Consider the following 17690-nt stretch of genomic DNA (forward strand, 5'->3'; position numbering starts at 1 on the left):
AAGGTAAAGGTAGTATGGAATTTTTAGTGACATACTAGTGTCATGTCCAGGGGGTGTACTTGTACATCAAGCTGCCTCACGCTACAGAAACAGGAGATAGGCTCCTGCCCCTATGGGCCTCATGGCTACAGAAACAGGAGATAGGCTCCTGCCCTATGGGTCTCATGGCTACAGAAACAGGAGATAGGCTCCTGCCCTATGGGCCTCATGGCTACAGAAACAGGAGATAGGCTCCTGCCCCTATGGGCCTCATGGCTACAGAAACAGGAGATAGGCTCCTGCCCCTATGGGCCTCATGGCTACAGAAACAGGAGATAGGCTCCTGCCCTATGGGCCTCATGGCTACAGAAACAGGAGATAGGCTCCTGCCCTATGGGCCTCATGGCTACAGAAACAGGAGATAGGCTCCTGCCCTATGGGCCTCATGGCTACAGAAACAGGAGATAGGCTCCTGCCCTATGGGCCTCATGGCTACAGAAACAGGAGATAGGCTCCTGCCCCTATGGGCCTCATGGCTACAGAAACAGGAGATAGGCTCCTGCCCTATGGGCCTCATGGCTACAGAAACAGGAGATAGGCTCCTGCCCCTATGGGCCTCATGGCTCGGCAAGGCTACTTACTTACTTAGTATGGAATTCTCCTTTAAAGTCCAGTAAAGTACTTGCCTGCATTTGACAAGGCTCTGCCATTAGCAGCGTGATCTTCCCCTGCTGAGGAGAGGAGAGAGAGAGGCGGACATGATGTACACCGCACGACATGATGTACACCGCACGACATGATGTACACCGCACGACATGATGTACACCGCACGACATGATGTACACCGCACGACATGATGTACACCGCACGACATGATGTTCACCACACGACATGATGTACACCGCACGACATGATGTACACCGCACGACATGATGTACACCGCACGACATGATGTTCACCACACGACATGATGTACACCGCACGACATGATGTTCACCACACGACATCATGTACACCGCACGACATGATGTACACCGCACGACATGATGTACACCGCACGACATCATGTACACCGCACGACATGATGTACACCGCACGACATGATGTACACCGCACGACATCATGATGTACACCGCACGACATGATGTTCACCGCACGACATCATGATGTACACCGCACGACATGATGTACACCGCACGACATGATGTACACCGCACGACATGATGTTCACCACACGACATGATGTACACCGCACGACATCATGTACACCGCACGACATGATGTACACCGCACGACATGATGTACACCGCACGACATCATGATGTACACCGCACGACATGATGTTCACCGCACGACATCATGATGTACACCGCACGACATGATGTACACCGCACGACATGATGTACACCGCACGACATGATGTACACCGCACGACATGATGTACACCGCACGACATGATGTACACCGCACGACATGATGTACACCGCACGACATGATGTACACCGCACGACATGATGTACACCGCACGACATGATGTACACCGCACGACATGAGGAGAGGAGAGGAGAGGAGAGGAGGAGAGAGAGAGGCGGACATGATGTACACCGCACGACATGAGGAGAGGAGAGGAGAGGAGAGGAGGAGAGAGAGAGGCGGACATGATGTACACCGCACGACATGAGGAGAGGAGAGGAGGAGAGAGAGAGGCGGACATGATGTACACCGCACGACATCATGATGTACACCGCACGACATCATGATGTACACCGCACGACATGAGGAGAGGAGAGGAGGAGAGAGAGGCGGACATGATGTACACCGCACGACATGAGGAGAGGAGAGGAGAGGAGAGGAGAGGAGGAGAGAGAGAGGCGGACATGATGTACACCGCACGACATGAGGAGAGGAGAGGAGAGGAGAGGAGAGGAGAGGAGAGGAGAGGAGGAGAGAGAGAGGCGGACATGATGTACACCGCACGACATGAGGAGAGGAGAGGAGAGGAGGAGAGAGAGAGGCGGACATGATGTACACCGCACGACATGATGTACACCGCACGACATGAGGAGAGGAGAGGAGAGGAGAGGAGGAGAGAGAGAGGCGGACATGATGTACACCGCACGACATGAGGAGAGGAGAGGAGAGGAGGAGAGAGAGAGGCGGACATGATGTACACCGCACGACATGATGTACACCGCACGACATGATGTACACCGCACGACATGATGTACACCGCACGACATGATGTACACCGCACGACATGATGTACACCGCACGACATGATGTACACCGCACGACATCATGATGTACACCGCACGACATCATGATGTACACCGCACGACATGACAGACATGATGTACACCGCACGACATGACAGACATGATGTACACCGCACGACATGATGTACACCGCACGACATGACAGACATGATGTACACCGCACGACATGATGTACACCGCACGACATGATGTACACCGCACGACATGATGTACACCGCACGACATGATGTACACCGCACAACATCATGATGTACACCGCACGACATGACAGACATGATGTACACCGCACAACATCATGATGTACACCGCACGACATGACAGACATGATGTACACCGCACAACATCATGATGTACACCGCACGACATGACAGACATGATGTACACCGCACAACATCATGATGTACACCGCACGACATGACAGACATGATGTACACCGCACAACATCATGATGTACACCGCACGACATGACAGACATGATGTACACCGCACAACATCATGATGTACACCGCACGACATGACAGACATGATGTACACCGCACGACATGACAGACATGATGTACACCGCACGACATGACAGACATGATGTACACCGCACGACATGACAGACATGATGTACACCGCACGACATGACAGACATGATGTACACCGCACGACATGACAGACATGATGTACACCGCACGACATGACAGACATGATGTACACCGCACGACATCATGACAGACATGATGTACACCGCACGACATCATGACAGACATGATGTACACCGCACGACATGACAGACATGATGTACACCGCACGACATGACAGACATGATGTACACCGCACGACATCATGACAGACATGATGTACACCGCACGACATCATGACAGACAGTACGGTGTGTACACCGCACGACATCATGACAGACAGTACGGTGTGAGAGAGAGGCGGACATGATGTACACCGCACGACATCATGACAGACAGTACGGTGTGAGAGAGAGGCGGACATGATGTACACCGCACGACATCATGATGTACACCGCACGACATCATGACAGACAGTACAGTGTGAGAGAGAGGTGGACATAATGTACACCGCACGACATCATGACAGACAGTACGGTGTGACAGCAGCACGACATCATGACAGACAGTACGGTGTGACAGCAGCACGACATCATGACAGACAGTACGGTGTGACAGCAGCACGACATCATGACAGACAGTACAGTGTGACAGCAGCACGACATCATGACAGACAGTACAGTGTGACAGCAGCACGACATCATGACAGACAGTACAGTGTGACAGCAGCACGACATCATGACAGACAGTACAGTGTGACAGCAGCACGACATCATGACAGACAGTACAGTGTGACAGCAGCACGACATCATGACAGACAGTACAGTGTGACAGCAGCACGACATCATGACAGACAGTACAGTGTGACAGCAGCACGACATCATGACAGACAGTACGGTGTGACAGCAGCACGACATCATGACAGACAGTACAGTGTGACAGCAGCACGACATCATGACAGACAGTACAGTGTGACAGCAGCACGACATCATGACAGACAGTACGGTGTGACAGCAGCACGACATCATGACAGACAGTACAGTGTGACAGCAGCACGACATCATGACAGACAGTACGGTGTGACAGCAGCACGACATCATGACAGACAGTACGGTGTGACAGCAGCACGACATCATGACAGACAGTACGGTGTGACAGCAGCACGACATCATGACAGACAGTACGGTGTGACAGCAGCACGACATCATGACAGACAGTACGGTGTGACAGCAGCACGACATCATGACAGACAGTACGGTGTGACAGCAGCACGACATCATGACAGACAGTACAGTGGGACAGCAGCACGACATCATGACAGACAGTACGGTGTGACAGCAGCACGACATCATGACAGACAGTACGGTGTGACAGCAGCACGACATCATGACAGACAGTACGGTGTGACAGCAAGAATGAGAAATGCTGAATAAAACCACAAATACAGATCGAAACAAAATGGCTGAAACTTGCCTGTCTCCGATCGTCGCCAGAAGCCTAGAATGGTGAGAAAAGACAAGAAAACAAGAGCACAACAAAGTGGGAAATTAAATTCGACTTGGATTCAGGATCACCCTGTTCTAATCTGTTGTTATTTCTGTTATTTCATTGTGTCCGTTTTATCCATAACACCACAAACTATAATTACTCACCTCCTTCCCACGGCATGAATTCTGCAGAAGAAAAAGAAAATCAGTCATTTTGTTAATGCAGCAGACCCATTTTAACCCCAATACATCGCCCATGTACAATCTCACAACGCATTCAAACAAAATATTTCCAGGTGGGGGTCCGTGGTCAAATAAATAATACATGGCACCCATTTCTACACAGGGCGCCATTGAGAAAGAGACGATGGTCTCATAGTAGCCTGGCTAATAAGCCAGACTAATATCACACAACACTGTCGCGGTATATTAGTCTGGGCTGGCTCCACTTGGATTTCATTTCCCGGGGGGCGGGTTCAAACATTTTCTCTTTGACGCAATTGGTCAGAGCTACTGTCAGTCAAAAGTCTCAAGCATTGAACGTCACTGTACCAAAGCCCGCCCATATTGCATACCGTGTCCCGATTGGTCCCACCTGTTCTCGGTTGTAGGAAAGAGGCGTGCTACTGAGCCTCGCCAGACCGCAATCCGCTGGTAGGCAATTTATTTTTGCCAACGGCTGATTCGGTCTGGTTTATTAACCAGGCTAGTCTCATAGAGCACCGAAGTCTGACGTCAATATCGGTAGAGGGCGCAAATCCACAGGTTCGTGTACTTTTTATTTGTATTGGGGGATTTTAGATCGCCTCATATAAGAACTGTGTTTGAAAAATAAACATTTCATCCCGGCCGTTTCACTCATATGGATATGAACAATCTACTGACTGAGAGAAAATGCTAATGTTACTGCTGCTGAATTAGTTACAGTACATTTTCGCTAGAAGCAGACTGTATCATATATGAGTGACTGACTGTTGCAAACGATAGAGACACCTCCCCGACAATAACGACGAGACGGCTTGTTTATTTTTGGACCACAACGCTTATAGTAAGTAGACGATATTAAGATGAGCCCATGTTATTCTCCATAGAGAAATTTCTTCCGCGAACCAGGGGAATCGAGGGGATGAGCGAGTTACGTCAGGACTTCGGTGCTCTATTGGATTTCAATGAAATAGGTTTCAAATTAATTGGGGGGTCCTTGACATGATAGAAAGTGGAGAGCCACTGGTGTAAAGGCCTGAACACACCAAACATTCTCACACGCAGCTGGCTGCAGTGACAGCTGGCTGCAGTGACCAGCTGGCTGCAGTGACCAGCTGGCCAACGACATCTGAGCCCATAGGGCAGTGCTTCTCAATCTTTTTCATTGTCAAGGACCCCCAAATTGATACTTTGTTAGCCCGCGGACCCCCATTTGAAAAATATATGCCAGGGAGGGACCCCCATAAGAGAAGATTCTTCACGGCTCTAACAGTGATTGTCAACCTTTTTAATTTCAAGGACCCCCCAGTTTGACATGCATTAGGCTACGGACCCCCATTTTCATCTCTGGGACCCCAATTTATATTTTATATTTAAAAAGAATAGCAGATTTACAAGCTCATAGCTCAAAACGCTCCACACGTCCCAAACTCTTCTGGCTCCAAAACTATGGAATGCACTTCTTCCCATTGCAATCAGAACTGCAGACTCACTCCCCCGATCTCCTGCCGTAGTCTGAAAACCCCACCTCTTCAGACTCCATTTTAGCCTGTAGCACTTGTCATAGCACTAGCGCCTTGACGACCTTGCAGGTGAATGCAAAGGCTCAACTTGTGTAACTTAGATAGCATTTTATGTAGACATATATGCATAGTTTCATTATATAGATATTCCACCGATAGCTTACGTAACAGTCAGTATGCAAGGTGGTACCACAAGGTGGTACCACAAGGTGGTACAGAGCTCAAGTTTACTTGAGAGACAGCACAGCCTGCATCGTTTGTATATTTCTGTTGGCATGCCGTCAAGCCATTACGCGGTGGGAGTTAGAATGCACGTCCGCGTTCCAACGTCAGTCAATGTTGTTTTTGTCAGCAAATTTTGATTTTAATCTTAGTCATAGTCTCTTGAATAGTTCATTTACTTTTAGTCACCTGGAATGTCTTAGTGTTAGTCTAGTTTTAGTCGACTAAATGTCATAAGATTTTAGTTATGACTGAATTACTGAATCTACAGTTGATTTAGTCGACTAAATTGGGCCTTGATGCCGTCGTAATGACTGTTTTTACACTTGCTGAAAATATCCGATCTGCAAGCTCACAGACGTTTCTTTTTCCCAAGAACCACTGAAGAACCCCCAAGACACTTTTCTGCTGTCAGTTTTACATCTCTCTAAATAAATAGATAAAATAGAGCAAAAACTGCCTAAAGTCATTTTAATGAAAAAGCAAACAAATGAATGAAGGGCAGAGCATGTGTGATTTCTTACCTGTGTCGTAGAACCAGAAACCTGAAAAGAACAAACAAATGAATCAGACAGATACTAGTATATAATATCAAACCAACAAAGTGATTTTATAAAAGTCAAATCATGGATTAAATGGATTTAATCTAATCCATTTTAATTATAAAACACTAACACTGAACGTAATAAAAAATGAAACTAAAACATAAGCGTTTTCACAAAATAAAAACAAAACTGAACCATCAAACCCACTTTAATTAAAACACCACTTAACTTGAAAACAAAGTCAAAACAAAATTAAAAGAAAGCACCAATGCTAAACTATGATAAACCTGGTCCTTACCTGCTCTGGATCTGTGTACCAGAGCCACCACTACAAGGATGGCTAGCAGGGAGATGAAGACGGTCAGCCCCGTCATCCATTTCTGACCTTCCCCTGGTTTCTCTACAGATGACAACAAGTGGCTCAGCTTCACACTGGATTCGAAAGACTGCATCATATAGTATACAGTATACCGTTTTTACATGTTGACAAAATCGTCAGTATATTTAGTCTTAGTTTTAGTCATCATAGCTTAGTTTTCATTTAGTTTTCGTCAGTGAAAAAAGGTATTTGACGAACATTTTTCGTCTTAGTTTTAGTCGACAAAAACAACACTGTCGTGTACGTGTGCTTTGATTTTTACTCTATTACAGCACTTTGGTCAATCTTGGTTGTTTTAAATGTGCTTCATCAATAGAGTTTGATTTGATATATGAAGATACAAAGGTTACAATATGTGAGCGATGTTTGGTTTCAGTGGCTGAACTTGGACTCACCACCAGGAGCTTTGCTCAGAGGGTTGACGACAGGTTCACTGCTCTCCTCACTGACCTGGTTCACCAGAACACACCTGAACTCCTTGTAGTTAGCATCTCTCTCCTAGAGGAACAATTAACCCATTTAGACCGGACGACGATTCTACAAATGCCTTCTAAATCCTGACAGTTTTCTGAAAAACCCTACGTTTCTATGTCAGTGATTCTCAAACTATTTCATGTCAAGGACCCCGGAAATTATATGTATTTGACTGCGGACCCCCATCTGAAAATATGTTGTACCAGGAGAGATCCCCCAGAAGCAAATATTTGAGTTAACGTTTGCGCTGACAGAATATGCATTCAAAGATTTGCGCCACATTTTCACGATTTAAAAAAAAATAGCAGACCTACAAGCTCGTAGCGCGGCACTCGGTGCCGCGCTATGAGCTTGTAGATGTGCTATTTTTCAATAGCTAAAGTATAACACAATGCTTAAAACACCAAATGGGGTTCCCGCCCCGGAATGGGTCAAAAGAGCTAAAGTGCTGTTTCCCAGTTTGGGTACAGTGTGTCACGAATAGGAAGGGTTAATTGAATACATACACAGGAGGACCACAATGGAAACTAGTCCCCAGGAGCCTTAATGTCCGACTGTACCATCATGCCGTTTACATTTCTGACTAACAAAGTACTCAATCAAAATATCTAATAATAGCTGCATTTTGTGAGCTTACAAGTAGATCCACCATTAAAAAAACATGCTTACAAGCTTACAAGTAGATAAGCTACTTAAGCTAGATAAGCTTACAAGTAGATCCACCACTATATATATATATATTTTTTTTTTTAATGTATTTTTTTGCGGCTTTTGCCTTTATTTTATATTTTAGAGAGACAGACAGTAGGCTGACAGGAAATGGGGGAGAGAGATGGGGGGGGAGTGACATGCAGTAAAGGCCGTCGGGATCGGGAGTCGAACCCGCGGCACACTGCCAGACTCGGACTATACCGGCCAAGGTGCCTGGACCGCTTAGCCACGGCCCAGGCCCATTTCTCTATTTTTGAAAAAGTAAAAAGTACACAATTATCTTAACTTATTCTGGGCGGGAACCCATTTTGGTGTTTTAACTAAGCATTATGTTATACTTTAGCTATTGAAAAATAGCAGATCTACAAGCTCGTAGCGCGCCACCGAGTGGCGCGCTACGAGCTTGTAGGTCTGCTATTTTTGAAAAATCGTAAAAATGCGGCACAAATCTTTGAATATAATATTCTTTCAGAGCGAACATTTTTTTAATTTCGACGTCAGGCCTAGATAAAGGTACTTGGTCAAAAATGGTGTGATGTTTGACTTTGTCCAAATTGCGTCCCGTACCCTAGTAATATTAAGCTGTTTTGGTAAGTGTGTCTCCTTGTGGACGTCTCTCCTCCAGATGACCTGGTCTTGGGCCGTGACGTCTCCATCACAGCTCAGAAGACAGCTGGTCAGTCCCTCGTCACATCTCCAGGACACTGTGGGCTTGGACACAGGAACTGACGGGATAATAAACTAATAGTTATTAGTGCTGCTTAGAACTAAATAAGATCTGGCATTAGATATGATAAACATCTTCACAAGCTTAAAAAACCTGCCCGCACACACGCACGCAAAAGATCGACCTAAACTAGTTTTCTACATAATGTACTTACATATAACTTTAAGGACCGTGCTGCTGCTGGCGATTGGTTTTCCGTTGACCTCCACTTCATACTTGCCGCTGAAGTTTCCAGTCAAACCTGAGATCTTCAACTCTGCAGTTGTGATGTTCAGGGTAGCCTGCCCTAGAAGAAAGCGTTGACATGGTTAAGCCTGTCACAATTATCATTAACCCATTTTGACCTGAGATCAGATTCTAAAAAGTGTGTGTGTGTGTGTGTGTGTGTGTGTGTGTGTGTGTGTGTGTGTGTGTGTGTGTGTGTGTTGTGCTCAGCTACTACCCTGGGTAAATAAAGGATAAAAAGAAAATAAAGTAGGAATGAAAGCTACCCAGTACATTTCACAGGTGGCCTACTGCAGAAAGCCTGCTAATGCAAGGTTAACTAACCTAAACTTTCATGTTGGTGTGATCTCTAAAGCCAGTCTTGCATTGTTGTTGGTAATGGCTACTCAATTTACAATTTAGGCATTTAACAGACACTCTTAATCCAGAGCGTCTGTACGTCTGTAATCCACGTAACTCGAGAACCGTTCGCCCCACCGGCTATCAAATTCGACACACACGCGTCCCACACAGGGAGTGCAGTGGCGAGGAGTTCCCAGATTGGGATTTGGAAGACTTCGGTCTGAAACAAAGAGACATGCATGATCTGAATATACCTCTGAACTGACGATAGGGTTCAACAACCCCTCCGTCTCGGTCCCACTCGATGGCCAGGTCGTCCCCATGTTTCCATGATATGGAGGTGATGACGGGCTCTCTCACAGAGGACAGGTCTGGTCTCAGCACCACGTCGTCTCCTACTCTCCGGTACAGATCTTCTGGAGAAACCAACAAAGAAAATACAAAAGGCTGTAACAGAAAATGTATGTGAAGAACATGGACCCCCATTTTGACATGCATTAGTCTATACGGACCCCCATTTAATGACATTTCTATCTCTGGGACCCTCAATTTTTATTGTAAAATCAATGTTAATTTAACTCTGAGAGTGTACAAATGGTCGGTCCATTTGGTTCCATTTGTACACTGTGGTGGCGAAAATGCATATAAACACTATGGTATTGATTAATTTAATGTAGCCGACTAGTAGATGATAGTTAACACCTAATTACCACCTGTTCTTCACTGACCAACTCATTAGAGACTGCTGACTCATGTAAACCTATTTCAAACTGTGTGCGTTAACTATAGAATAGAGTCCATTTAAGGCATGACCATCTCTTGTTACTCCTGAAACTCTGTACACTGCTGAAAGTATAAAATATGTGTGGGACATGTGTGTGGGGAGTGCTGGGGGAAGCTCTGGAGGGAGATACTAGTCTCTCTCTGGTGTGATGACATATACAATAAAAGAATGGAGTTCGAATCCTGATGGTTGAGTCCTGCTTCTTCCTGATGTTGTTTACTTACTAATAGTAATATCAAAAGCTGCCATTACAACACAGACCCACAAGGGTCCATTTTGGTTCCTATCATTTAGCTGGGGACCCCCTGGAACTCCCTCAAGTACCCCTGGGGGTCTGGGGACTTTATGAGAACATCTATGGACACTGGTGTGTGTGTGTGTGTGTGTGTGTGTGTGTGTGTGTGTGTGTGTGTGTGTGTGTGTGTGTGTGTGTGTTAAATACAATAGTTGTCAGAAGTTCTAGCTGTGTGCCTTATAGCCATATGAATGGCTACACTAGGAGAGGTGGGCTGTGGGACATCTGACTGGGTATACCTCAACTTTCATAATTTGAACAAAATGTTAAATGAAAAATGGTATTCAGTAATAACAGTATGTATGATGTAACCGCATGCACGGTGCATATCACTAGCAGACTTACTTAATTGTATCCATCAACTTCTTGTTTATATGCCCCAAATTGTAGAAATATTAGTCGAATGATTTTTATTATTATTATTTCATTAAAAAAAACACAGTTGCCCACTCTTTCTTAGCGCTCACCATAGTGTCTATCTAATACCAATATAGCCCATATGAATCCCACACAGTGTTAATTTCGTTGACTAAAGACGAAGTCGACTAAGGTTTTTCAGAAGACTAAATAGGACTAAGACTAAATGGTGTGGTATTCAAAAGACTAAGACTAAATCTTTTCTGGCTAAATTAACATTGCATTAAGACTAAGACGACTAAGGTTTTTCAGAAGACTAAATAGGACTAAGACTAAATGGTGTGTTATTCAAAAGACTAAATCAAAATATTGTGAAAAGATTAACACTGATCCCACATGAGAAATCGAGCATGCATCCATGGGTGCGGTCGCATAAAAAGTTATATGACGTGATGTTTTTCCAGATAACTGGGTGTTCAGACAGTAGGCTGCAAACCAAAGCGAACGAGTTTGTTTGTTACCCTCTGTGTGAACAGTTACTAAACAAAAACCCCACAACAACAAGTCAACAGACAGAACAGACACAGAGACAATAGAAGAAGTGAAACAACAAACGTACGTGACTGTGCTCTGGTGATCCGCACGGCGAGGCAGAGAAGAACGCACCACAAAGCGGCCTGATGCAATGAAGAAGAACGCCTCATAATGTTTGGGTGTTTTAAAGATTTAAAAGACGACCTTATTAATTAAAAGGTCCTGGCGGCGATCATCTGAATCCCGTGGAGAGGAATGTCTTCTTCTTCTTTACGAATCCATTACAACGGTGTTGTCCGTTATGTGTTTTGTTTTGTCACAAAGAGCCGAGAGACAGACATTTTTACCGCGACCAACATGATGAAAACGAAAGTTTAGCGGCCTAATAATAGTTAACTTTATCTTTTATCGTTTCGAGTCATGTGTTGTCATTAAACATACATGTCAGACATGACAGTATGACACCCTGACAATGTGAACTGTTGTTGACTGACTGACACTGATTCAAATGAAATCAACCTACTTGCAGCTTTTTGTCCATCCGAGTTCTATGCACAGGGTGATGATGCTCTCGCCCCTCTAGTGTTCACATGCAGTTACTACAACAATGACAACTTTATAATATTAAAAGATATATATATATAATATTTTTAAGAATTACTAGTACTCGCATGTTTTGCTCCGTAACAGTATCATTACGCATTAACTCTGTTAGTGTTACAAGTCAAATTCCAGTGTTCAAAATGTACTTATAAGTAAAAGTACAAAAATATTAGCTTCAAAATATACTCACAGAAAGTGAAAAGTATACTCATTGTGCGCAAAATTATATTGAAAATACTGGGGGGTGTGTGTGTGTGTGTCACTGTATAGCCCACTCCCAACTTATTGATTTATATAATAAAACAATTGAGTAGATCTACATCAATGTTGATTTTCCCCCTGATGTCGTTATATAGTGACTCATGCTATGGGTAAAACACATTGAATGAAGTAAATAAAAAGTAGATGACAGATGACGTGACAATTTGATGACTTTTAAGACCATTTTAATACAATGCTTTTTTTTGGGAGGTCCCCAGTTCAAATATGAATCCTGTGTTCTACAGAGACTTTTTTTGGTCATAACAATGTATTATTTATATTTATAAGTCCTTAGTTTTTGTACATGAACTGATGACCAAAATAAAACAGTGAAAGTGAGCAGGGTGAGAACCAACTACACATCTAACACTCAAACAACCTGTAAAGACAACAGTGCAACAAAACAGCAAAACTAAATAGTACAAAAAGTACAAAAATAGTACAAAAGTATCAATAATAGTGAAAATAGAAGATCTCTACAAGCTCGCAACACATATGGGGGTCGGCAGCCTATTACATATAATTTCTGGGGGTCCTTGACATGAAATAGTTTGAGAACCACTGATATAGAAACATAAGGTTTTTCAGAAAACTATCAGGATTTTTGTAGGACATTTGTAGAATCTGCTCTCTAAAATGTGTTACAGAAGGCAGAGTTGATTTCTGTCTAAAACTAAGACGAAAAATGTTCGTCGACTACCTTTTTCCACTGGCGAAAACTAAATGGAAACTAAATAAAAACTAAGCTATGATGACTGTTGTGGCTGATAATTTCCATTTAAATTATTCAACCGGCAGGCTAAACATGGGAGATAAACCAATCTGTATGACGCGCCATCAAACACAATGATAAAATGATTCATAGAAACGAGCTCATAAGTTTAAAATGTTTATAGTATTTCAGTGCACCAAATATCACAATACAATTAATAAATATATATGTAATAAATATGTGCAAAGAATCCAAAACTATTAAACAGTGAGCAAAACAAACGTGAATGAATCAATATACTAAAGTGCGAGTGCGGTCAACAAAATATACGTATCCTCCCAGCTCACCCTGCCTCCAAGTTCCAACAGCCTTAGAGTGAGCTGGTACAGATACCCATATTTGTCAACTCCAAGTGGCCACCCACAGAGACGCTCCCACCAATAATGGAGCGTCAATGCGGTGCCCACACCCATCACCAACCAAGTGAAAGTTCCTATACCTAAGCACTCTTTGGCTCCTACATTCCGGCCCCTAATTAAGCCATGGGCATTAATTACAACATTATTACTATGTAGGAGCACATGATTAGCCTTAGCAAAGTTACAATAATTCCAAAAAATATAAATTCAGTGCAAATTAATTCAGAATAATGCATAATTTTTTCTCCATCGATAGGATCTCCATTCATCCATAAACTCTCCATCTGCAAAAATAGAGATAAAGAGAGAGGATTCGGAGCATGAGCGCCCCGAGTAAGACTTCATCATGGCTCCTCTGCTTCCTGAAGAAGACACACTTTAGTAATGGGCCTGTCCAGGCAGCTGGTCTTCGTCTTCACGCGAATCTGTCGCACCAGACCCTTCTTATCTGGAATTGCCTGCACAACTTTTCCCGTCAACCATGTGTTGCGAGGTGCAGATTCATCCACCACAATGACCAGGTCTCCAGGAACAAAGTTCCGCTGTACGTTCTGCCACTTCTGGCGCTCTTGAAGCTGTGGGAGGTACTCCTTCACCCATCGCTTCCAAAACAGGTCAGACATGTATTGTACCTGTCTCCAACGGCGACGCACATAGAGGTCTTGCTTGACAAATACTCCTGGTGGTAGTGAGGGCTTAGACTTAAGAAGCAGAAGATGGTTGGGCGTCAATGCTTCTAAGTCATTAGGATCAGTGGAAGCTTTAGTTATTGGTCGGCTGTTCACAATAGCCTCAGCTTCACAAAGAACCGTATGGAGGCCTTCATCATCAAGATTCTGTGTCTGCAAGATGGAATTCAGAACCTTCCGTACGGATCTTATCAAGCGCTCCCACACTCCGCCATGGTGGGACCCATAGGGAGGATTGAAAACCCACTTGATTCCCTTCTGCAGGAGCATGTCACTGATCTGAGCCTGGTTCCACCTTCCAATTGACTCCCTCAACTCACGTTCACCTCCGACAAAGTTTGTGCCGTTGTCTGAACGCAACTCCAACACCTGACCACGCCTTGCCACGAAGCGTCTAAGAGCGTTGATAAAGGAGTCAGTGTCAAGAGACGCTGCTACCTCAAGATGCACAGCTCTTACAGCCAGACAAGTGAAGATGACCCCATACCTTTTTACTGTACATCTTCCTCGCCTAACTTCGAAAGGCCCAAAGTAATCCACTCCAGATCGAGTGAATGGAGGCTCGTCAGGTGAAACCCTGTCAAGAGGGAGATCTGCCATACGTTGATGTCCTGGTACTGCATGCAGTCTACGACAGACGACACACTTGGACAGAGTCTTCCTTATGGCAACGCTGGCTCCAGGGATCCAGTATCTCTGGCGCAGATTCGACAGCATGTGGTTACGTCCACCATGCCCTGTCACTTGATGAATGTGACGTAGTAGAAGGTCGGAAACGTGAAGGTCCTTGGTCAAGATAGCAGGGTGTCTTGCCTCCTCTGGCATAGCTGCTCTACCAAGCCTACCCCCTACTCTCAGAATGCCACCTCCAAGAATGGGGTTAAGCCTGTAGAGATGACTGGTCTTCTTCACACCTTCCCCTTTCTGCAAGCTACTTATCTCCTCTGAGAACCTTTTCCCTTGACAAAAGCAGACAACTGCAGTTTCTGCCTTGTCAAGCTCTTCAACTGAAAGAGGACCCTTGGCAGCTTGAGCTCTGATGGTCTGCATCTCCTCATGCACCTTCTCATCCTCCAGACCAGACTGGACAAGAAGCCTCCTCTTCTGAGCCAAATCCAACAACAGTCTCCTAAACCTGAGAAACCAACCAACCATCTTTCTCAGGCGGAACCAAGACGAGAAGTGGCTAACGAACTGCGTGACCAAGTCTGCCTGCTCATCAGCTTGGATCGCATTCACAGAGACCACCGTCTTAACTTCAGGATCCTCTAGAGAGAACTTGGGTCCCGACACCCAAACATCAGACCTCAAGAAGGATTCCACTCTGGTCCCTCGGGAAGCCAGGTCTGCTGGATTGGTCGACGTGTCGACGTATCTCCACTGAGAAGGACTGGACATTGTAAGTATCTCAGAGACACGATTTGCCACAAATGTCTTGAACCTTGATGTTTCATTCCGGATGTATTTCAGTACGGAGGTACTATCCGTCCAGAACACTGACTCCAATAGTGGCATTCGCAACTCCCTTTTCCAGAGCTTATCCATCCTGCTTGCCACCACTGCCGCTGTTAACTCCATGCGAGGGATTGTGATGGATTTCAATGGGGCCACTCGTGCCTTACCCATTACAAATGCACAGTTGGTTTGCTTGTGGATGTTGTTCAGCAACAGGTATGTGACTGTGCCATATCCATCCTCGCTGGCATCCGCAAAGTGATGCAGTTGAGCGGAAGTGACTTCTCCAAACTTGGGAGGTTTCAAGCACCTGCACATTCGAAACTCTTCGATGAGATGAAGCTCCTCCAGCCAGACTGTCCACTCCTGGGCAGCGCTTACTGGCAAAGCCTCATCCCAGCCCAGCTGATCCCTGCACAGGCTTTGAAGTAGCTTCTTGGCGCTCAGCACCACAGGTGCAAGAAATCCCAATGGATCGTATATGGAGCTGACGGTGGATAAGATCCCTCTCCTTGTCAGAGGTTTGTCCTTGAGTGTGATCTTGAACTTGAAGGCATCCGACTGGACACACCACTGTACGCCCAGAGCCCTTTCCACAGGCAAAGTGTCGTTGTCCAAGTCAAGATCCTTGACGTCCGCTGCTCTTTCCTGTGGAGGTATGGCAGCAAGCACAGTGCGTCTGTTGCTAATCCACTTTGTTAGCTGGAAGCCTCCTTTAGCACACAGAGCACGAAGTTGGTGATATAGTGACACTGCCTCCTCTTCAGTGCCAATAGACACAAGACAATCGTCCACATAGAAATGATGCAGAACTGTGTCCGCAACCTCTGAACCGAACTGGTCCCGGTTATCCTCTGCACATTTCCTTAATGCAAAGTTTGCACAACTTGGAGAAGATGTTGCTCCAAACAGATGTGCCAACATCCTATGCTCCACCAACTCCTGGCTGTGGTCACCATTTGGCCACCAAAGGAACCTCAATAGGTCAGAGTCTGACCTAGGTACTTTGACCTGATGGAACATGGCTGCGATATCAGCCATAAGAACAACTGGCTCTTTTCGGAACCTGCTCATGACACCAACCAGTGAGCTTGTCAGATCCGGCCCTTGAAGAAGTTGCGCATTCAAAGACGTTCCTTGGAACGTAGCTGCGCAGTCAAACACGACCCTCAGCTTTTTCTTTTGTGGATGGTATACACCATGGTGCGGTATGTACCACACCTTGCCATCAGAACGACCCAGATCCTCAGTTGGCACCTGCTCAGCATAACCACTGGCGATGATCTCATTCATAAAGTTGGTGTAGTCCGTATGGAACGAACAGTCCTTGTCGAATCTCCTTTTGAGAGCCAGGGTACGCTGCTCAGCAACCTTCCTGTTGTTCGGCATTCTGACATTATCTTGTCTCAAGGGTAGGCCAATGTGGTAATGACCATCAACTAACTGTACAGAGCCATTGACAGACTCCATGAAGTTCAAGTCTTCCCTAGACATTCCAAGCTGTTCATCCTGAACACATTCAGGGAAGTCTGCCTTCATCTGCTGCTCCCACAGCTGGTCTAGTCTTGCGACTGCAATCCGATTGACTGTTACGTCATGGCTAGTGTAAGTGGTGTCAGTAGTGCAGTCACCCCTAAGAGGACCATTCACGGTCCAACCCAACATGGTTCGAATGGCATAAGGACCGCCAGACTCACTTCTGACCACCTCCCATGGCTCTAGAGCCTTGGGGACATTGGTGCCAATAAGAAGATCCACCCCTGAGTCGATTGCCGTGATGTTTATGTGCTCAAGGTGCGGCCAGTTCCGCAGATCTTCCTGCCTAGGGATGTTGCCTTGGTGGACAGGCATGCATTTCTGCGTGAATATTTCAGGTAGCTCACAGAAACAGTCTGTGTCCAGCCCAGCTACCTCCAAGTCC

The 17690-nt window shown here is 45.3% G+C and overlaps 1 protein-coding gene across 1 annotated transcript in view; it reads right to left on the reverse strand.

Moving 5' to 3' along the window:
• LOC306935022 (uncharacterized protein) overlaps positions 1-12045 on the reverse strand; it is a gene marked incomplete at its 3' end in the record, with an annotated part of 19157 nt that extends 7112 nt beyond the window's left edge. Inside the window, exons 1-10 of the mRNA XM_079517842.1 lie at positions 11716-12045; positions 9915-10076; positions 9248-9379; positions 8934-9091; positions 7577-7679; positions 7101-7202; positions 6782-6802; positions 4474-4494; positions 4295-4318; positions 666-710 (exon numbers count right to left, since the gene is read on the reverse strand). Of these exons, the coding sequence (XP_079373968.1) occupies positions 666-710; positions 4295-4318; positions 4474-4494; positions 6782-6802; positions 7101-7202; positions 7577-7679; positions 8934-9091; positions 9248-9379; positions 9915-10076; positions 11716-11800 (853 nt within the window). The 5' untranslated portion in view covers positions 11801-12045. The remainder of the gene's footprint in view (positions 1-665; positions 711-4294; positions 4319-4473; positions 4495-6781; positions 6803-7100; positions 7203-7576; positions 7680-8933; positions 9092-9247; positions 9380-9914; positions 10077-11715) is intronic.
• Between the last annotated feature and the right edge of the window lie 5645 nt (positions 12046-17690).

Source organism: Electrona antarctica, assembly GCF_951216825.1.
Source record: "Electrona antarctica genome assembly, chromosome: 13".
In the NCBI taxonomy this organism is placed as follows: Eukaryota; Metazoa; Chordata; class Actinopteri; order Myctophiformes; family Myctophidae; genus Electrona; species Electrona antarctica.